This window comes from Mugil cephalus, chromosome 1, assembly GCF_022458985.1.
Source record: "Mugil cephalus isolate CIBA_MC_2020 chromosome 1, CIBA_Mcephalus_1.1, whole genome shotgun sequence".
Taxonomy (NCBI): domain Eukaryota; kingdom Metazoa; phylum Chordata; class Actinopteri; order Mugiliformes; family Mugilidae; genus Mugil; species Mugil cephalus.
The window spans coordinates 29,835,390-29,858,308 of NC_061770.1; the positions used below are offsets into that span (position 1 = coordinate 29,835,390).

Below are 22,919 nucleotides of genomic sequence, written 5' to 3' on the forward strand. Positions count from 1 at the left end.
ACAGTCCAGTATCATGTGCTTTACGTAAACGTGGCTGCACGAGCAGATACCCAGATATCCAGACGGTTCGAGCTGACAGAGACACCACCGCGACTGGCAAGAAGAAAGGAAGGAGCCTTGCCATGCTCGTGAACAACAGGTGGTGTCACCCCCGGGCACGTCTCTGTTAAAGAGCGGGTCTGTTGCCCGGACATCGAGCTCATCGCCACTGGACCTTGTCCATATTATTTGCAGAGGGAGTTTACCAGTGTCATCGCCATCACTGTTTACATTCCTCCATCTGGAAACGCCGAAGCAGCGTGTGACGTCATCCACACTGTGACTGCGGGACTACAAACTCAACAGCCCGGGGCCTTCATCATCATCACAGGTGACTTTAACCATGTGTCTCTGTCATCCACTCTCCCAACCTTCTTCCAATTTGTCAATTGTGCCACCCCTGACAATAAGACTTTGGATCTGCTGTATGCAAATGTTAAGGATGCGTACAGCTCCACTGCCCTGCCACCACAGGGCAGGTCAGACAGAACCTTGTCCTGCTCTCACCATCATGGGAGAGCAAGGACAACTACAGGAGGAAACTGGAACACAAACTAGAAGAAAACAACACCAGGGACGTCTGGAATGGGATGAGGGAGATCACCGGCTTCCAGAGGAGACATGGGGAAGCAGCAGAGGGGGATGCAACGTGCGAACGAGCTGAACTTGTTCTTCAATGGGTTCAACTCCAACCTCGACACCGCTGGTGGCCTCTCCACTGCTTCTACTGCTTCTCCGAGCAACAACCATATCCGTATCAGCCCTGGTGTGTTGAAGGCATGTTCTAGTCAGCTCTGTGAAGTTCTCCACCTCGTCAACCTGAGCCTACACCTTCAGAGAGTGCCAGTGCTCTGGGAAACATCCTGCCTGGTCCCAGTGCCCAAAAAGGACAAGCTGCTGCACTGGAGGACTACAGGCCGGTAGCATTGACCTCTCACATCATGAAGGTCATGGAGAGACTGGTCCTGGCACACCTCAGACCGCTGGTGCGCCCATCACAAGACCCCCTGCAGGGGTGGCAAGCACCATCTTCTTTGCTGTGGTGTCCTGGGGTGCAGGCATCAAGGCAAAGGACGCCAACAGACTGAACAAACTCATCAGAAAGGCAGAGTCTGTTGTTGGCTTTAAGCTTGTCACCCTGGAGGAGGTGGTGGAGGACAGGATGCTGGCAAAGCTGGTGGCAATCATGGACAATCCCTCTCACCCCCTCTACAAAACACTGGACAAGCTGAAGAGCAGCTTCAGCAACAGACTCATTCAACCCGCTGCTCTAAGGAACGATGCAGAACATTGTTCCTTTTAACTGCAATAAGACTCTACAACTCATCCACCTCTGTCAGATCCACCATCACAGAACTAAACCTGCACCGAATCTAACTGTCCCCCTTTACTACATGTCACTTTTGCACTTCAAGTATATCTTATATAATCAAGTACTTATATGCATATATTATACCTATACGATATATATGTGTATGTATGTATATATGTATGTGTATATGTATACATATGTACATGCATTAATACATGTTTACATATTATATATTGCAATTATGTATGGCCACCTTGCACATATGACACATTTCTATGTGTATATTATTATTATTATTATTATCATAATTATTATTATTATTATTACACACTGATGCTGCTGCCATTATTACTACATACTTTTATTACTATTATATACCCTGTTATATATTATATCATTATATACTATTATATACTGTTTATTTACAATAACACTACCATCATATCATCAGTACCACTGCCATCATCTTACCACTGCACCTTACCTACCTATGTATCTTGTGTTTTCTAAGTGTCCTTGTCCTATTCTGTGTTTTTACCTTTGCTTTTATTTTTATACCTCAGTATTTTATTCTATTGCATTTTATTGTACTCAAATACCGGACTGCTGTGACAATCGAATTTCCCTTCGGGGATGAATAAAGTTATCTATCTATTGATCTATCTATCGATTGATCGATAATGGAAAGTCATCTAAGTGAACATTTGATTAAACAATAAACTGTTGCTGAAATGTGAAGTTAGAGAGAAATAGTAATGAAGAGCAGACATGTCACAGATGGAGACCTCTGACAGTGATCCAGCTGGATGGAGACTCTCTATGACCTTTGATGTAACACCTGTAGAGGCCTTTATCAGAGTTGGTAACATGGTGGATGGTCATGTGACCTGTAGACTCAGTCCTGATCAAGGAGCCATCTTTAGAGAAAGTAGCTGAGAGGATGAAGGGAGTGGTCTTTGTTTTACAGAGCAGAGTGACGTCATCTCCCTCCATCACAGGGAGGACAGGACTCTGCAGGATCACTGGTCCACCTCAACACAGAGACAAACTACAGCATTTCATCCATTTCCACACAGCTTCATCAATACTAACTCCACAGTCTGAGCTTACCAGAGACAGTGAGGTTGATGCTGTTACTGGTTGCTCCCTCTCTGGACTCACACCAGTAAACTCCACTGTCCAATGGGACAATGTAGCTGATGTTACAGGAAGAACCAGCTGGTTCTCCCCACCCAGCTCCACAGTGAGTCCACTTTCCTGTGGTGGTGTTTCTCCTCAGAGTCCATCCAGCAGAGCTGTCGTCCTCCTCACAGCTCAGAGACACAAAGTCTCTTATAAAGACCTGAGAGAAGCTGGGACTCACAGTCAGACGAGCTGGGAGGGTTCAGATTAAACAATAGGATTCATTTAATGTCTTTTCTCTGAGAGATGTTGACTGAAAGCTTTGACTCTACTGAGTAATAATGATGAGGACTGAACAGGTTTAAAGTGAATGAAGATGTTGACTAACCTTGGTTTGTTGAGCTGAACAGCAGAGAGCTCAGAACTAAAGAGAAATGACACTCAGGTTAGTTTGAGTTCAACTAAATCATCAGAAGAATTTCATTCATCTCTGGTTCCTCTAAGATCTCTGGTGGATCCACTGCTGAGGACTCAGTCATGTTAAAGAATCATTCAACACTAACTCCAGACACACTTTATGTTGACTGCTGCTGTTCCTTTTTTCATCTTTTCTCAGTGACACCAAGTAAAACCCGCCCTCTTCCTCTGACTGGCTTCTTCCTCTTATTGCTTCAAACTCAGATGGTAATGGAAACTCAATGAACTCCAATTTTTGAAAGTCTTCATCTGCTAAATGTTTATTTCAGTTGCAGTAAAACCAGGACCGTGGTGCTACACAAATAGAAATGTACACAACATCAGAGAACTGACACAATTCTATTTCCAGTTCAACAAAGACAGAGAAGACAGTGTAACGTATTAATGACTGCATCACTACAGTCCAGTACATAGGCTAAGGTCCAGATGAAGAGTCATACAAACAGCAGTAGTGCTGTTCTATGGTCAGTGCTAAAGAATAATGATCAGTTCACAGTTAACTGACTCTGTTCTCATGTTGGTTCTTCCACTTTAATGCTGTAGTTTGAATCTAAAAGCAGAAGTTGAAGCTTCTTCGTGGTTATCCTGACTATGAACAGTGACAATATTCAACAAACACACGGCTTGTAGTTTAGAGCATAAAGACAGGTGTGTGTTCACTTCACAGTTCCACTGATAGAATCACTGACTGAAGCTGACCCGTTTCCTTCATTGTCCTCACTCGTCTGACCTTTTTTCATCTTTTCTCAGTGACACCAAGCAAAGCACGCCCTCTTCCTCTAACTGGCTTCTTCCTCTTTTTGGTTCAAACTCAGTCAGATGGTAATGGGAACTTGATCAACACCAACTTTTATTAAAGCTCCATCCACTGTGAATGAATAATATTCAGCATGCTGCTAATGCTATTAGCATGCTAATAGAATTACAGATGAAATGGAACAGCCATGTAAAGATAATAATAAATTTTAAAAAGCCACTTACTTGTCAGTAGATGAACACAGACTCGTCTTTCTCTGTCCAAACTGTTCTACCCACGTAATCTTGACAAAATAAAGTCGGACCAACAGGAAAAAGATCCAAACTACCGTCATCTATGAGCTGTCAACTAACCAGCTATAGAATCAATATGATCAATATAATGTTTGCTTCTATCATGATGCCCATCAGAGTGTCTTAGAGACAGAGAGGCTCCATCTGCAGGACTTGAGGACCGTCCAAGGTTGGAACCAGTAACCTACTGACACATGAACTGAGAGACAGGACATCATGGAGGTGGAGTTCTGTAGTCAGGTCCAGATGTACAGACAGGAATGGCAGAGATCAACTGCAATTTTTACATTTTTAGTGTTGGGATAATTATTGGGTGGGTGGGGGTTGTTGTTTATTTTGCTTCATGACGCCCCCCTAAAAGTGCACACATTGCCCAAGCATCAACAACACAATGGAACAGTTCCTGACATAAAAGTACACATGTGTTATTAGCAACAATGAGTCCATTCAGAGAACACATCACTACTGACTGACAGAAACCAGGAAACAGATTCTTCATGTTTAACTAAACTTTCTGTTTATCCTTTAATCTGGAAAATAACTGACAAGTTTAAAAAGAATCAAAGCCGTGAAAGAAGAACAAAACCTGAAGAACTACTACAACTTCTAGTAAATCTAATGGAGGAAATTCATAGGCAAGAGGAAGCAATAAGATACACTAAGGCAGTGTCGCAGGCTAAGCAAGGACAGTGGATGAACTGGGAGGGTGAAAGGAAGGTGTCGTGGAGAGAGCTGTGGAGCATGGAGGCTAGTAGGATTAGATTTAGGATAGGGGCAATTTGTGATGTGCTGCCATCTACCCAAAATCTAAGGGCTAAGGTTGCAGGGTTAGCCTCTCCCAAGGAAGATACACCTGTCGTCACAACCAGGTTCTGCAATGCTTAGCAGCTGCAATTCAGGAACAACAGATTGAAGTAAATTCCTAATCTGCTAGAAAGGAGAGTAAGCATATTATGTTTGTTCAGGAGGGAGATAAAGCCAGATCAGGGAGGCGCAGGCATAATGTAGGGCAGTTAAGTGTGGGCGGAGCCTGGGAGCTAAGGACCAATTTAGATGGCGGTTTGAGCGTTCCACAACAGATAGCCGTGACCCTTGAAAGACCGGACTTGCTGTTGTGGTCTGAGATAGAAAGAATATTGTATTTTGTGGAGTTAACTGTCCCGTGGGAAGACAGAGTTGAAGAGGCGAATGAGCGCAAGAGCGATAGATATGTGGAGTTGGCATCAGAAGCTGAGCAGCGAGGCTGGAGCGTCCGTGTGCGCCCAGTGGAAGTTGGCTGCCTTGGATTTGTTGCGAAATCGGCCATTGCTCTCCTGTGTGAGTTGGGCATTCGCGGAAAAGAACAGAGGGTTGCCGTAAAGAATATGTCCCTGGCAGTGGAGTGAGCTAGCCAGTGGTTCTGGTTACAGAGGAAGCACGCTAGCTGGGGAGCATGCTAAATGTAAGGCTAGCTATGTACTGACAATAGGTAGCAGTTGTAGTTAGATTAATCTTATCTGTCTGTTGAAAGGCACATGGTGGCGCATTGAGGGGGGTGACTCCAAGACGCTGGAGCTCACTGTTAAGCCTTCTTGAGGTGTTGTGGGCCTAACTTAACGAAACATTGGTGAAGGGAGGTGCCCACTTGAAAAACCCAATGATGTGCTGCACACTGCTTACTGTTGCTAGTTAGGCTTGTTTGCTGGTGTTTTCTTGTGTGTAACTTCTGATCTTGGCAGAGGGGAGAAATTTTAGGCTAGGCTAATTGTATCTTGTTTCTGACATAGGCACAAGGAAGAGATGTCTGTCCGAGTGTAGTCACATTCCCATCATCTCTATTACCTATTGCTGGTGGCTAGGCTTATTAACTGGTGTTTTATTTCTGTGGCTAGGCTAATTGTATCTCGTTTCTGACATAGGCAGAAGGTAGAGATGTCTGGTCTGAGTGTAGTCGCATTCCCATCATCTCTATTACCTACTGCTGCTGGCTAGGCTAATTAGCTGGTGTTTTATTTCTGTGGCTAGGCTAATTGTATCTCGTTTCTGACATAGGCAGAAGGAAGAGATGTCTGGTTCGAGTGTAGTCGCATTCCCATCATCTCTATTACCTACTGCTGCTGGCTAGGCTAGTTAGTAGCTGACCACTGGTGTGCTGGTTGGTTGTCCAGTTGGACTGGGCTTCTAAAGGAGTTGTGCCTTAGATCATGGCACAAGCGATTGTAACATCTCATCCTGTGTATTAATGAATACTCAGTTACTCTGTACTCTCTATTTTCAATATATTATCACCTTTAAACATCTTACTTACTAGAGATGCTAACTTGTTAGCTTACTTACTAACTTGTGTGCAATGACAATTAAAGTTCTTCTTCTTATAATGGGGTTAATGAGGTTTAAATAAGTCCATTTATAAAATAAACAATTGATATATTGTATGTTCTTACTATTATTAATTCATTTTTCAGACGCACATAATTTGGTTACACATTTATTTAAGCAATAAAAATATGAGGAGACACTTGGGAGCCAAAAGAATCGTCTCTATTTAGTGAGTGAGCCCGAAAGAGTTGGCCTTTTTTAGTGAGTTGACGTCATGTGATTTACAGGAAACGTTGCAGCAGTCGCCGCATGCACAGTTTGTCCTTCCTGTCAACTACACCCTGTCCCAGACTCTAAAGTCTCAGTCGGACTCTGCAGTCTCACAGCTCCACACATGAAGTGAAAACAGAAAGTAGATTTCCTGGTCTAACGCTGCTTCTTTGATATTCTCTGAAAGTCTTTAACTCTGAGACAGAGAACATGTTTATTGGAAGATGTGCGTTTCTCTGCTGGACTCTGCTGTCAGTCTGTCAGATGGTTTCTTCCTCTACAGGTGAGTTCAGCTCAGTTTATCTATATTTAACTTTGAAGTGATTTTTCTGTGTTGTGTGGTGCAGTAAAAATAGTGTAAAAAATAGTGACCGTGGTGAAAAGAAAAAAGCCAGAAAGAGAGATGGATGGAGCAGAGAAAGTTAGGATAAAAAAGGAATTGTTCTGTGGTGGTGGGAACAAAAAGGTCAGCCAGGCCGATGACGACACGGGTCCGAGCAGCACGACCAAAGCAGGTTATCAAATACTGTCTGCCTACATGGCGCTATCATTCCAGACTTAGACATGTTTTCGGATGTGTTCAGGGCTCCATACATACATTTATAAACAGTGATGGGAATAACGGTGTTATAAATAACAGCGTTAGTAACAGTGTTACATTCTTTCAGTAACAAGTAATCTAATTGATTACTCTTCCCATCATAACGCTATTATCGTTACTGCCAAAAAATGTAGCGCATTACTATGATTGAAGGCAGTGGTTATTCATCAGACCAACTAGATCTCTAAGCCGAGTGGCAAAGATTTTTCTTGTTCCTCCTTAATCCTTGGTGAGGGCGAGGGCATAAGACATCGCATAAATGATGACGATTGGCTGAGGTTGAGTAAAATTCCATGGTAAGTTAATCAGAGGTGGAGTTGGGCTGGTGTCGCTTTGCTTACACAAATTTGAAAGCTTTAGTATCCTAGTGTTTTTTTTTTTCTCAATCTTTATTGACCATAATATATTGTACAACAGCAGTTATTAACGTACAAACAAACAACAGCCGGGGGGATTATTCAAATAATAAGATTAGATGAATGACACTGTCACACCGCGGTGTGGTCATGTCTTATTTTGGTGTGTTTGTCTCGTCATTTCCTGCCTTATTTTGGAAAGTAACTCTCCTCTCGTTTCCTCATGTGTCACCAATCTGATTGTCTTCCCTGATTCCTGATTGTGTCCACCTGGTCCTCCCTACCTTGAAAGAGAGAGATTCTTCTTTGTAACTTCCTAGCTTAGTTCTAGTGATTAGGTTTTCTGTTTAGAGATAGCTGTTTTTGTTTCCTCCTTCTGGAGTGATTTTGTGTTTAGTCCTTCTTTGCTTATCCTCCTGTTATTTTGGAGTGATTCTTTGTTTTCCTAGTTTTCCTTACCAGGTTTTGCTTCCTCCCTTTTGGAGCGCCTTTTGTTTGTCAGGATTTAATTTTTCCCCTCCCGTTAGCTCAGGTTAGTTTGTTCGTTAGTGTAGTTAGTATTGTGAGTTCCTCCTTTTTGGAGCGCCTTTTGTTTGTAAGCTTTCATAGCCGTGAGTATCTTTGTTTTTCCTCCTCTGGAGTGATTTTCCTTTGATAAGATTTCATAGCCACGTCAGGAGTTTGTTTCATAGCACTTTTATTTACACTCTGTTCGAGTATCCTCACCCTGTTGATTCTGTGAAATCAAGTCACCTTAACTGCCACTTCTCTGCATCTGAGTCCTGCTTTGAACCAGTCCTGACAGACACATGTTAACAGAGGATACGATTAATTGAAGGGTATAAACAAATCAGTGTTGATAAATTAATAAGAGAGCAGATAGGGCAGAAGGTTAACATCTAAACAGGTCATAAAAAGGTCCTCACACTGTTTAGATAAGGAGAGGAGGAAAAGAAGGAGGAAGAGAAGAAAAAGGGAGGGAGAGAAAGAAGAGAAGAGGAGGAGCAGCAGCAGCAGTTTGTATATACAGTAGATTGAACAAATACCTTTTCTCACACACAGTAGTTTTGTTTGTTGAACATAAAGTATTTGTGATTAAATTAAAGTACGGTTCTACATGTGTCCCTCATGTGATCAGATAAAAGGACTCTGCAAACCAAGCTCCCGGGCTGAATTTCAACCCCAGCCCACCCTGAGCGGAGGGCATGGGGAACATTGAAACAGACAATATTACTGATGTTTAACGTTGCAGAGCACACACACATGCACCCAACAACAAAACTAGCGCAGCTGTGCAGTTAATGGAAAGTAATCAACACAACAAAATGTGTGTTACAAAACTGACTTACGTTAGTGGTCCTTAAACCAGTCTGCGTCGCTCATTTTGCTGGATGAATTCCTTTGCAACAACAATCATGTCCACTTGTGCCAGAACATCCCGGTGTATGTGGCTGCACATCAAGTCATTTAGCCTTCTTTGTGTCATAGTTGAACGCAGGTATGTTTTGATATAGCAAAGTGTTGAGAAAGATCTTGAAGCTGATGCTGTAGTGACTGTGACCGTGAAAAACAGATCCCCGCAGCACTCACTTGTGTAGTGGCTCTCGGTAGCTTGTCTTGAAGCCGGAGGAGAGCAACCAGGTACGGCTTGGCAGGTCACCGGAGTCCGTGGTGGACTGAGATTAGGAAAAGATGGAGATGGATGCTCTGGGTCTGTTGTTGAGTTTGTGAGAGTACAAAAGTTACCTGGGCCATGACCCCCCTTCTCCCCCCGGTTCCGTGGTCCATGGAATGAGCGATTGACATCATGGCAGAAATCAGCCTGAGCCTTTAGTTAAAAGAAAGGTAGGACAACTTCGGTCATTTGGAGAGATGTTGGATTCAAATTGTTTTACGTGGAGCAGAAGGAGATTGTTTGCAAAGTTTGTTGCGCCGTCGTGTCTGCACCCCAAAGCAACACGACAAATTTATTTAACCATTTAAAGTTCTGCCATAAAGTGTCCATGACAAAGTACTGAAGGAGCAAAAGACCCAAAAAAGCATCAACTTCAGCAACTCAGTCCTCCACTGAGGACAGTCTTTACAGACAGTCTATGTCCCACCAGCTCCTGGACACAGCGACAGATAACGGAGGCTGTGACATTTATGACAAAAAAGTTAGATTTAAAGTTGAGTTTTGGTGGTTCAGTACTTTGAAATCAATGAATAATCGTGATTATTCTTTTTTCCATAATCATCCAGCCCTACCCCTGTTGTCCTCTGGTCCAGTCCTGCAGAGACCAGTGTCCTCTCTTTGGTAGCTCCTCCCACTGACTGACTGCTGCATGTTGACCTTTAACCTCTCTGCTCTGTGTTGTTTCCTTCAGGACAGATAAACATCACAGCTGAACATGGACAGACTGTCTCTCTACCATGTAAAGCTCTGAACAATGAACCTGTCACAGTGTTGGAGTGGAAAAGACCCGACCTGAAGACAGATAAATATGTTCTTTTATATCTTAATAATAAATCAGAAACAGAGGATCAGCATCCATCTTATAAGAACCGAGTGGATCTACAGGACAAACAGATGAAGGATGGAGACGTGTCTCTGACTCTGAAGGATGTGACGACTGATGACAGTGGAACATACGAGTGTCGTGTTGTTCAGAACAGAGCAAGACAGATAAGGAGCATCATCAGACTGGATGTAGCTCCAGGTGAGTGAGTGTTGTTGAGTTTGTGTGTTTGTCTCTGATCAGAGGTGAAGCTGCTTCCTGGTTGTTGATGTGACAGAGAAAGATCTCAGATCAGATGTTTGACTTTTACAAAGATGTTGTTGATGAGACTTTCTAGAAAACAGCTGGTCTGAGTCATGTGATCAGAGTGACGTAGATAATGTCTGACAGCAGTTTGTTCTTCACTCATCAGCTCCCTCACACCTCACATCTGATCTTTACAAACATAAAGAACATGAGTCCTGGTCCATAGCGTCCTCCTCCTGGTCCTTAGCAGCTTTAAATGTCTCACATCAGTTTCCATCTGGACTCTGAGTGTCCTGCTGGTGTTTCTAGTTCTTCAGAGGACCTGAGGACAGACAGGAGGTAACAATGCTGGACATCCAGCAGACATGAGCAATATCTGTAGCAGCTGACCTCCAACACCATCATCCTCCACTCAGCAAACAGCAGCACAGAGCAGACATGATGTAAAAGGCTTCATGACAGAGGATTCTGTTAACTATCAATGAATGAATGAATTAATCAATGCTTCATTTCAAAAATGTAATACAAAAAACAACACAACATTTGAACAATATACACACAACAATAGTAGCAGGAAGACGTCTTCCACTTATTTAATTCATCCTTTCACCATTTAACATTTACTTCCTGTGTGTGTGTGTGTGTGTGTGTGTGTGTGCGCGTGTGTGTGTGTGTGCGCATGCGCGTGCGTGCGTGTGTGTGTGTCCTTCTTCCCTGTATCTGACAAACTCCATGTGTTTGTTCCTCTGCTTGGACTCTGCTTTACTTCCCTTCTAATAATGTCACTCCACCTATAGAAATACTAAAACCTTTTAACATTGTGTGGACACAGAGATGTGAACAAAAGGTAACAAAATGTGTGGAACCACTTGGACTCTTCTTTACCAGTCTGTGCTGTTATTGTGTTGTTCAGTCTGCTGACTGCTTTCCATCTTCTCCTGTGTGTCAGTACTAGAGTACTCATCCTGCTGAGCTTCTTACTCTGACAGTAGTACTTGATACTTGATACCACATGGACCACCAACTGTGTTCATTTATTTATCTTTGACTTTGAACTTTTTTCTGCATTGAGGCTGAGAGATGTTCATCTGCAGGTCAAAGATCAACAACAAACCAGCTGCTGTAGATACAGGTCAGAGGTCAGAGGTCATGATGTTCTTTATGTTTCTCCACAGAACCAGTACCTCCAGTCTGGCCTAAAGTTCTCAAAGTTCTCCTGGTTGTTGTTCTTGGTGTTGTCGTGGGTCTTTTGTTTCATTGTCGACTCTACTTCATGTCAGGTGAGTCTCTACTACTACACTACCCATAATGCTGATGGTAACATCTGTCCTTGTTCAGATTCAAACAGCTGCTACAGAGAGATGAAGAGAAAGTTCCAGGTTTAGTTCCAGAATCAGAAACTCTTCATCAAACCAGGAGCTTTGACTAGTTACCAAGGAACGAGTCAGGAACACATCAGGAACAAACACAGACACAATCCAGCTCTAATCAGAAGCTCCTGACGTCCTCAATCAGGACCTGAGCTGGATTTGAGAAGCTCTGAGCTCATGAGTCCAGGTCTCTCCCAGTCCCAGTAGAACCAGAGCAGATGGTTAGGGTTCTTCCTCATCCATTCATCTGATTGGTTCCTCATTAGTTCCTGACTTCTTCTTTGGTAACTGAAGAAGAAAACTGGTGTTCAGTCTCAAACTAGTTTCCAGTGGTTTGTGTCAGAGGTGAGACAGACGTCAGGTGAGCTCAGGTCACCTGGTTGATCCACGTCCTCCAACAAACTGGACACTGAGAGTCCTCCACCAACATGAGACACAGAGACAAGGACGGACAGAGACGTCCTGTTACCATCAGAGCTGCTGCTGCTGTTGTCTCTACAGCTGATGATGTGATGTGTTGTCCTCTCAGTCCTCCAGGTGGAGGTGGATTCAGGGGTGGAGTCTGTCCAGCTGCCCTGCAAAACCATAACTCACCTTCCTAAAGACTCTAGAGTGGAGTGGACAGATGGAGACAACAGGAAGGTCCATGTGTATGAGAATGGCTCTGACCATCCTGAAGAACAGAACCTGATTTATAGAAACAGAACGAAGATGAATGAAGACCTGCTGGAAACTGGAGACCTCAGTCTGACTCTGAAATACCCCACAGATGGAGACAACAACACCTACACCTGCAGAGTCTACGACAAGGAGGGAGAGATACTGATGATGAAACAAGTGGAGCTCAGAGAGAAAGGTTTGTTTGTTTCTTTCTTTCTTTCTTTCTTTCTTTCTTTCTGGATGTGGCAGCAGCTTTAAATGTCTGACATTAGTTTCCATCTGGACTCTGAGTGTCCTGCTGCTGGTTCTAGTTCTTCAGAGGACCTGAGGACAGACAGGAGTTAACAATGCTGGACATCCAGCAGACATGAGCAACCACTGCAGCAGCTGACCTCCAACACCATCATCCTCCACTCAGCAAACAGCAGCACAGAGCAGACATGATGTAAAAGGCTTCACGGTGGAGGATTCTGTTAACTATCAATGATGAATGCTTCATTTCAAACATGTAATACAAAAAACAAAACAACATTTGAACAATATATACACACACTAGTAACAGGAAGAAGTCTTCCACTTATCGGAATGGTATTTCAGAGAAGTTCCAGTCTGGGTATAAGTCATGGCATAGCACAGACACAGTGCTTTTAAAAAAAAATGAATGAACTTCTTTTGACAGCTGAGTCTGGTAATTCTGCTGTCCTGGCCCTTCTAGATCCAACAGCTGGTTTTGATCATAAAATTCTTCAGTCACGCTTAAACACCTCTGTGGGCATAAGGGGCACTGTTTGAAGTGGTTTCAGTCCTACCTCTCAGACAGGAGCTTCTTTGTCCAGCTGGGCCAGTATTCTTCAGCCACTTCCCCTCTTAGTTGTAGAGTGCCCCAAGGTTCTGTTTTGGACCCCCTCCTTTTCTCGACATTTATGTTGCCTTTAGGATCCATTTTTAGAAAGTAAAACATTTTTTTGTCATTGCTTTGCTGATGATGTACAAATCTGTTTATCACTGAAGACAAATGAGCGAGCCTTAGTTTAGGTTTTAGTAGATTGCCTTGAAGATATCCGAACTTGGATGGAAGTAAACTTTCTGTCTCTGAATAAAAACAAAGCTGAAATCATTTTATTTGGTCAACAAAATCTGCTAGATGGGTATGACAGTGCCATTGGCACCCTTAAGTCTTACTGTCATCCTTTTGCAAGGAACCTTGGTGTTATTTTAGAGAGTGACTTTTGGTTTGACAAGCAGATATCCTCTATAGGCAAGACAAGCTTGTTTCAATTAAGGCTGTTGGCAAAGACATATCTCCCAAGTAATGTCTTTGAGAGATTAATTCATGCCTTTATTACTTCTCATTTAGATTATTGTAATTCCTTTTTTTGTTGGCCTTGACCACACCAGCACTGCTCTGTTAGCAGTTTGTTCAAAATGCTGCTGCCTGCCTGCTGAGTGGAAAGAAAAAGCGTGAGCACATTACCCCGGTCCTTGTATCTTTGCATTGGCTGTTAATTTTAGGATACAGTTTAAAGTTTTATTGATTGCTTTTAAATGTGTAAATGGATTGGCACCACCGTATTGAGCAGAGTTTTTACAGCTGCACACTACTGCTAGGGGACTTAGTTCAGGTCCAGGTCCAGGCTCTCAACTCGTGGAGACCAAGCCTTCTCAGTCGCAGCTCCTAAGCTGAGGAATAGCCTACCTCTCCATGTTAGATCTGCACAGTCCGTTGAGCATTTTAAGACACTCCTAAAAACACATCTTTTCTCCCAGCTAAGTGAGTAATCTTCTCTCTCTCTCTCTCTCTCTCTCTCTTTACTGTTTTTTATTCTCTTTTTTAATCTAATCTTTAATCTTGTTTTAAATTGAATAATTATTATCCCTTGTGTTGTTTTTTTGTTGTAATGTTTACAATTAACTATATTGTGTTTCTGCAAATGTACAGCACTTTGGTCGACTGAGGTTGTTTTGAATGTGCTCTATAAATAAACTGACTTGATTCCAACCCTTTCACCATTTAACATTTACTTCCTGTGCGTGCGTGTGTGTGTGTGTGTATGTATGTTTCCTCCTTGTTCTCATGCTCATAAACATGTATAGTACTTCTTCCCTGTATCTGGTGAACTCCATGTGTTTGTTCCTCTGCTTGGACTCTGCTTTACTTCCCTTCTGGTCCGTTCCATAATGTCACTCCACATATAGAAATACTAAAACTGTTTAACGTTATGTGAACACAGAGATGTGAACAAAAGGTAACAAAAGGTGTGAAACCACTTGGACTCTTCTTTACCAGTCTGTGCTGTTATTGTGTTGTTCAGTCTGCTGACTGTTTTCCATCTTCTCCTGTGTGTCAGTCCTAGAGAACTCATCCTGCTGAGCTTCTTACTCTGACAGTAGTACTTGATACTTGATACCACATGGACCATCAACTGTGTTCATTCATTTATCTTTGAGTTTGAACATTTTTCTGCACTGAGGCTGAGAGATGTTCATCTTCAGGTCAAAGGTCAGCAACAAACCAGCTGCTTTAGATACAGGTCAGAGGTCAGAGGTCATGCTGTTCTTTATGTTTCTCCACAGAACCACCTCCAGTCTGGCCTAAAGTTCTCATAGTTCTCCTGGTTCTCCTGGTTGTTGTTCTTGGTTTCGTTGGGGGTCTTTTGTTTCATTATCGACACTACTTCATGTCAGGTGAGTCTCTACTACTACACTACCCATAATGCTGATGGTAACATCTGTCCTTGTTCAGATTCAAACAGCTGCCAACATAAGACACAGAGACAAGGATGGACATAGACGTCCTGTCACCATCAGAGCTGCTGCTGCTGCTGCTGTTTCTACAGCTGATGATGTGTTGTCCTCTCAGTCTACCAGGTGGAGGTGGATTCAGGCGTGGAGTCTGTCCAGCTGCCCTGCAAAACCTTAACTCACCTTCCTAAAGACACTAGAGTGGAGTGGACGGACGAAGACGACAGGAAGGTCCATGTGTATGAGAACGGCTCTGACCATCCTGAAGAACAGAACCAGATTTATAGATATAGAACAAAGATGAATGAAGACCTGGAAACTGGAGACCTCAGTCTGACCCTGAAATACCTCACAGAGAGAGACTACGGTACCTACACCTGTAGAGTCTACGACAAGGAGGGAAAGATACTGATGATGAAACACGTGGAGCTCAGAGTGAAAGGTTTTTTTTGTTTCTTTCTTTCTTTCTCTTTCTTCATTCTTTTTTCTGTCTTTCTTTTCATCTTTCGTTCTTCCATCATTCTTTGTTTATTTCTTTCTTTTCTTTCTTCCTGGATGTAGCTCCAGGTGAGTGAGTGTTGTTGAGTTTGTCTCTGATCAGAGGTGAAGATGTTTCCTGGTTGTTGATGTGACAGAGAAAGATCTCAGATCAGATGTTTGACTTTTACAAAGATGTTGTTGATGAGACTTGTCTGATGATGTGATGTGTTGTCCTCTCAGTGTTGTGCAGTAATAGGCACTACCTGGTTATTGGCGAATAATATCAATGATTATGGGAATAATCATTAATATCTATAAATATTTACTACAAGTACTAAATCTTGAGGCACCACCCTGTCACCAGGGAAGCCTATAACCAGACTGACAAAACCAGGATACAGTCTCAGAAGATTAGAGAAGGAGTGAACTCGAGCACTGACTGTTATGAATCCAGCATATGTCACAATAACCACAATGACCCCAAACAACAACAGATAAAATCATAATGAGATTTATTCACAGTAAAAATTATTTAACATAATATTACTCACTATAAAAGACTACTATAATTTGATTATCAAAGGCACACGTTGGTTACTAACTAGGACAGGCAACATGGGTGTGATAGCAACAGCATTAGCACTGGGTAACTGTAGCAATAGAACTAGCAAGAGCAATAGCAACAGCAATCAGCAGCAACAGCAATCACAACAATGTGTGTGTGCGCGCGCGTGTGCGTGTGTAAGTGGAGCGAGAGAGGGAGAGAGGAGAGTGATGGATGTGGAGAATGGCGGCACAGTCACATGAGTGACAGTCAGACAGGTAGAGGGGCGTGGTTACACGCTCACCGGAGCCAAAATGGTGAATGGCGTGAACAAAGGAACAAAACCACGGCGCGTTCTGTAGCAGGGTTCATGCAGCCCATGCCTCAGTTCTCTGACGATGGTGACGTGATGAGTTCCTTGGTGGCAGCGGGAAGATCATGGGTGAAACAGGTATTCTGTTAAGACTTTAACGGGGTCGGCGAGCTTGTTCTCCTGGAGCGTACGATCAGGTGATTGCTTGGCCGCATGTGTTGGTTCGAGGAGACAACAAAGAGGAAAAGAACAACAGCAGCCTATGGGCTCGTCCTGCGATTTAAAGACTGTAACCCAGGCTTTAAGGTGGTGGAAATCCAACGGTTGCAGTGTGCTCCCTTCGGTGTCCAGGTCATGGAGAAAGCTCTCTACTGTAACCGGTGCACTGGGAAAAAGCGATGGCAGAGCGTCGCTTAGCCTGTTTATTACCTGAGTGATATCGTCAGGGTGCCTGGCTTCGGCCAATGTCCGTGTTGAGTTTTCCACCTTTTCAAATGGTGTTTGTTGTCAGTAGTTTAGCAAAGTTTAGAGTCCGATGGAGGAGAGTCCTCCAGCAGACAGACAGAGGAGCAGCCGGCTGAGACAGTAGCTGTGGACAGATCAGCTTTTTCAGAGGGAACATCAGAAGGAACTGAGGAGGTGCAGACAGCAGCAGAGGAGGTGCAGGCAGTGGTTTAGGACAGGCAGCAGGATCTGACCAAAGTCAGGCTGCCGGTGTAGAGGGGACGAGGGGGAAGGCAGGTGTGACTGGTGGTGAGGAGGAGGATGGGATGGACTGTGACTCAGACTCAGACTCTGTGTCTATAGCAGACTCTTTGAGTGGGGACATGAACTTTAGAGGACATCAACAGTTTTTTAGATGAAACATTTGGACAATCCGTTAAAATTACTGATTATTTCCCAGATCCAAACAAATTCCTGAAAACTGTCACAACCTTACTAAAGATGGTCGGAGTCAATATCCTGGATGACAAGAAAAGGTTCAGACTAAAGAAACACATGACTGCATTAAGAAGAACAATAAAAACAAAGAAAGGAAAAGGATCAAAACGGTTAAGAGCCCATGTGTGAGATATTGATGATGATGATGATGATGCACCTTTCACTGCTCTCTCTGTCCTTTCCTGTCTCTCTCTCTCTGTTTCCTATGAATAAAAGTAGAATAGGAACTTTAAACATAAATGGAGGGAGAGACCAGAATAAAAGAGCGCTAGTGTCACAGATGGTGTCTGACATAATATTCCTACAGGAGACTCACAGTGACTCAAACAATGAGGTGGACTGGGGTCTGTGGTGGAGAGGCCATCACACCTTGTCCCATGGCACAAACTTATCTGCAGGTGTAGCCACTCTGGTCTCTCCAGGCCTGGCCATTAAAGTCACCTCCATCTCTGAGATCATGGCAGGCAGAGCTGTTAAAGCTCAAATTCAGGGGTTCAGTTTCTGCCTCATCAACATCTATGCTCCAAATCAGGGCTCAGACAGGCTGGACTTGTTTCAGAGGATCTCTGATTTTGTGAAGCAGTGCAGCCAGGATAACTGCTTAGTGATTGGAGGAGACTGGAACTGCACCACTGACTCTACTATGGACAGGATCAGAGAGGAGCCCCACCTACAGTTTGCTGCTGCTTTGAAGCAGCTGGGAGCAGAGACGGGGTTGGTGGATGTGTGGAGGGTCAAACATCCAACCGACAGACAGTACACATGGGTGAGGGTGGTGGATGGGAGGGTGAGTGCAGCCAGGTTAGACGGGGTTTACATTTTACACTCATACAGAAACAGATTATTGAACAGTCACATTCATCCTGTGGGCTTCACCGATCACCATTTAGTCACTTTAGATTTTCACATCACACAAACATCCAAACACAGCTCACATTGGCACTTTAATGTTAAGCTGCTGCACCACACAGAGTTTTGTCAAAAGTTTGAGGTATTCTGGGAAATTTGGAGGGGGAGGAAGGGTGAGTTTGAGTTTTTGAGTCAGTGGTGGAAGGTAGGTCAGGCACACATCAGGGTTTTCTGTCAACAGTACATTAGTCACTCCACAACACAGATCAGAAGAACTATACAGCACTTAAAGCAGGACATCAGGGACATGGAGGACAGACTTCACACACACCACAGCACAGACGCACACACTGCACCAACAGAAACAGGAGCTGAGCTCATTTTTACAGGAGAGGGTTAAAGGGGCTTTAATTAGAGCATGTTTCACCACCGTCCAGGAGATGGACGCCCCCACCTCCTCCTTTTTCAGTTTGGAAAGAACTGTCTCACGGAAAAAACAGATGGTCTGTCTCCACCTACCTGATGGGAAAAACAACAGACGAGGGTGAGATGAGGGGACACACCATAGACTTTTATAGCGCCCTCTTCAGAGCAGAGGACATCCACAGAGGGTGTCAGGACGAGCTGCTGCAGGGACTTCCACAGCTGAGCGCCGAGGACAGAGTCTCCCTGGACGCCCACATCTCACTGGAGGAGCTGACCACTGCAGTAGGACAGTTGGCCTCTGGTTGGGTTCTGGGATTGGACGGACTGCCTGCAGACTTTTATAATCACTTTTGGAGGGTTTTGGGTGCTGACCTGTGGGGGGTGCTTCCGGAGTGTTCAGTGACAGGTGTCCTGCCGGCCTCCTGCAGGAGCGCCGTTCTATCATTGATACCCAAAAACGGAGATCTGGTCCTTTTAAAAAAACTGGAGGTTGAAGGTGAAGGTGAAGAGGGGGATCAGACAGGGCTGTCCTATCTCTGGACAGCTCTACACTTTAACCATTGAATCCCTCCTCTGTAGACTAAGGTCCAAGATACAAGGACTATTGTAACCTGGTCTACCCCAGCGTCCTCCACGAGTGTTATCAGCTTATGCTGATGATATAAATATGTTGATCAGAGACTAGAAGGACGTAGACAACCTGACATTGAGCCTCACACTCTACCAGAAAGCCTCCTCTGCCAAAGTCAACTGGGACAAGAGTGAAGCTTTACTAATCGGGCAGTGGACACACAGACAGATACCAAAGCCACCAGGGGACCGAGGCTGGGGGAGACAGGGACTCAGGGTTCTAGGTGTCTTTCTAGGGACTGAGGAGTATGAGAGGAAGAACTGGGAGGGTATTCTGGAGAAGGTGTGTACCAGACTAACCAAATGGAAATGGTTGCTCCCTCAGCTCTCCTACAAGGGTCAGGTCCTCATTGCTAATAACTTGGTGGCCTCGGCCCTTTGGCCAGACTGACCATCTTACCTCCACCAAGAGGCCTGATTAACAACGTCCAGAATGAGATCGTGGACTTTTTCTGGTCTGGGCAGCACTGGACTAGGGCTGCTGTCCTGTATCTGCTGGTGCAGGAGGGTGGACAGGAACTGGTGGACATTAAATCTCGGGTTGTGACACTCAGACTGCAGACCGCCCAGAGACTGTTTTACACCGTTGGTCTGCTATGGACAGACACAGCCTGTCTGCTGCTGAGGAAGGCTGGACGACTCGGCTAAGACAAACATTTGTTCCTGGTCTAACCTCAGTCTGTGGATTTAACTGGACTAACATCGTTCTACCAGTCGGTGCTACAGGCATGGCAGGTTTTCACTTCTAAACGAAAGACGGGAACCACACCAGGGATGTGGGTCTTTGAAGAGCCGCTCTTTGGGAATACTACCATCACCTCTCAGGTCCTGTCTTCTGCCAGCCTGAGAGTCCGACTGAGAGAGGCTGGACTGGTAAAGCTGGGTCATCTGATGAAGACGTCTATCCCTCATCTAGCAGACCTGCTCTGCACCAGGTCCACCAGGGTGCTGCTCAGGCTGGTGGAGGAGGTCTGTGCCTCCCTGCCAGGAGGCCTCAGAGCATTTGCTGAGAACCGGACTCTATCTGACCAGTGGGACGATGAGTGTTAGTATGTCTTTCCGTCCCTGGTTGTGTCTCCAGCTGTGGGACAATGGCAGCCAGAGGAGGACGACCTGCTGAGTCTGAAGACCCCAGAGTTCACAGACTCTGGGGAAGAAAGACATCTACTTCCTCAGTGTAAAGGTGTCAAACTTACGCTCCCTGGCAGGGCTGAAGGTGTCCAGATGGACTGTGTTTTTTTGGTGTGGGATTCTCCCTGAAGGGCTGTTGTTGGTCCCTGTACAAACCTCCTGTCAATAAACGGACAGGAGACCTCCAGTGGAGGATTGTACATGGGGCCATAGCTACAAACAGGTATCTGGTGCCCCTTCATCCGAACACGGGACGGCTAAGTTGTCCATCTGGAAGACCAGGAGGAACAGGGTCAGGGGTCAGAGGATGTGGTGTCCATGGTGACCGGGCTGCTGGCACCTCGAGGAGGAGGATTCAGGGGAGGAGTCGTTTATGGTGCGTCACCTCATTACTTAGAGTGAGAGAGCGTGTGTGAAATCACCTGAAATTTTTCTCTTTCCACGCTCGTCCCGGTCACAATTTACACACTAGACACATGATTTTTTACACAGTTGTGGACAAACTCGTTGTTACTCTCACAATGTGCTCAGCAAAGCAGTGAGATGTAAAGAATTTAAACAGTGAAAGATCTGCAAAGATTTGATTAGAGAAGCAGAAGGGACCCATGATTTAACTCGCACGTGTGTCCAAAATATTTACTCTACAAGGACTAAAAACATATCAAAGTCTTCAAGAAGGTCTTACGACGCCCACGGTCTGCTTATTTTTCTGATAGGAGCTACCGTTTCGTCACAGTAAGCCCAAATATGAGACCAGCGAAAAGGGGGGAAATCTAGCTCTTGTCTGTGTCCCGGCTCCACACGCTTCCGTTGTCATTGACAACCACTGTGAGTTGCCACGGCAACCCCTGAGCCTCAGGCCTGAGCCACAGCTGAGACCAGTTCATTAATCAGATGTCTCTGCTGTTAGTACAGCTGATCCCTGTGTCCCACACATTTATGTTACAACATCACACACCAACACACACACCTCTCCACCCACATAGGTAACTTTGTAATTACAGATACACAAACAGGCGCATGCAAGTGCACAACACACAAACTGTGCTAAATGTTGGCTAACTGTGCTAACCGTAAGCTAACTGTGCCAAATGTGGGTTCAGTGTGCTAACTCCCATGTTGACAGTACCCCCAGCAGTAGCCCCTGTAGCCCTTTCAAAATATCCCAGAGGGAATTTTCTTTCTTTCTTTCTTTCTTTCTTTCTTTCTTTCTTTCTGTCTGTCTGTCTGTCTGTCTGTCTGTCTGTCTGTCTTTGTCTTTGTCTTTGTTTTTAACTGTCTTGCGTCTCCTCTCCAGGCAGCGCCTATGGCAGTGTCCCGGATCTATCGTCTCCTGTGATGGCTGAAGATGTAGTTTGATCAGGTTGTTGATCTTTGATCATTGATCAGTGAAGGATCTGATCGATGAAGAGAGGAGGACGCTCTGTCAGCTCCTGGTCCACCTCCCTCTACTGCTCCTTCTTCTACCCTTTAAGAACTGTAGACTCATTCAGGAAAATTGAGCTCTGAGTCTTTGTCCTCATCATCATCTTCATCATCTTCTTCTGCTGCTGTTTTTTCTTGCTTCAGTTTCGTCTGGTGAATTTGAGGATCATGTATCCAACATTATATTTTATTTTTATATTTATGTACTGAATGATTTTTTTAATACTTTTTTATTCTGCTGGGAGGTTTGTGTATTTATTGAACCACCTGAAGAAGAAATGCAGCCTGAGATACTGATACTGTCAGAGAATGAGCAGCATGATGATGCTGATGCTGTAGGCTGTTTGCTGCACTGTTGTTTTACTGAGCTTCTTTGCAGAGCTTTGATGAATAAAATGAAGCTGAAAGGATTTAATGGTTGTTTTCTTTTCTTCAGTCTGAGAATCTAAAAGATGTTTAGTCTAGAGTCTAATCTCACAAAGATACAACAACAACAACACAGCAGTTTACAGGTAACATCAGGTCAACAACCTGCAGCACAAAGGTCTAAAATAGTCCAGCAGCCTCTCATCATGTCCTCAGTTAATGTGGATCAGTTCAGTGTGACGTCTCTCTCCATATCTGATAGAATAATATCACATAAAATCCTAAATGAGGAACAGTTTCCTGCTTGTCCAACAGTAGGAAGAATATTTGCTAAAAGCTGACAGAGCCTGTAGGCCTCCAGACCAGCCTGGCCCTGGAACCAGAGAACAACATGGGGGGAGGAGTGTTTCCAGAGCTCCTCCCCCTCTGTTGGAGCTGAATGAGGAAGTGGTTTTATCAGACTGAGCTGAACTCAAGTGTGTGTGACAGCTGCTTTCAGTGTTTGTTAAAGGTTGAATGGTGACCTGGACTGGCTCCTTCCTGCAGCAGGAAATTAAAAATGTTCAGATGATAGAAACTTGTAGAAACAGGTTGAAGGAGCGTCGCTGCTCTTCTGCTCAGTGTCCTCATCATCACTGACATCATGTCGGTTTGTGAACAGGAACTAGAGATGGTTCCTGGAAACCAGTCTAAAAGCTGCTGCTGATCACATGCTTCATTTCACTGATAATAAACAGCTCCACTAAGAATCCACAGACTAAAATCTAGACTG

At 44.3% G+C, this 22,919-nt stretch overlaps 1 protein-coding gene across 2 annotated transcripts; it reads left to right on the forward strand.

Moving 5' to 3' along the window:
• Positions 1 to 6,541: 6,541 nt before the first annotated feature.
• Positions 6,542 to 22,191, forward strand: LOC125009289. Of its 2 annotated transcripts, none has more exons than XM_047587108.1 (7): positions 6,542 to 6,851; positions 10,039 to 10,224; positions 11,445 to 11,549; positions 12,169 to 12,495; positions 14,874 to 14,984; positions 15,160 to 15,483; positions 21,654 to 22,191. In XM_047587108.1, exons 1-7 carry the CDS (start codon positions 6,779 to 6,781, stop codon positions 21,713 to 21,715), a joined length of 1,188 nt encoding a protein of 395 aa, XP_047443064.1. In that variant the 5' UTR covers positions 6,542 to 6,778; the 3' UTR covers positions 21,716 to 22,191. The 2 variants fall into 2 exon arrangements, with proteins under 2 accessions (XP_047443064.1, XP_047443055.1); XM_047587099.1 differs by having other exon boundaries at positions 6,544 to 6,851; positions 9,892 to 10,224.
• The last annotated feature ends 728 nt before the right edge of the window (positions 22,192 to 22,919 follow it).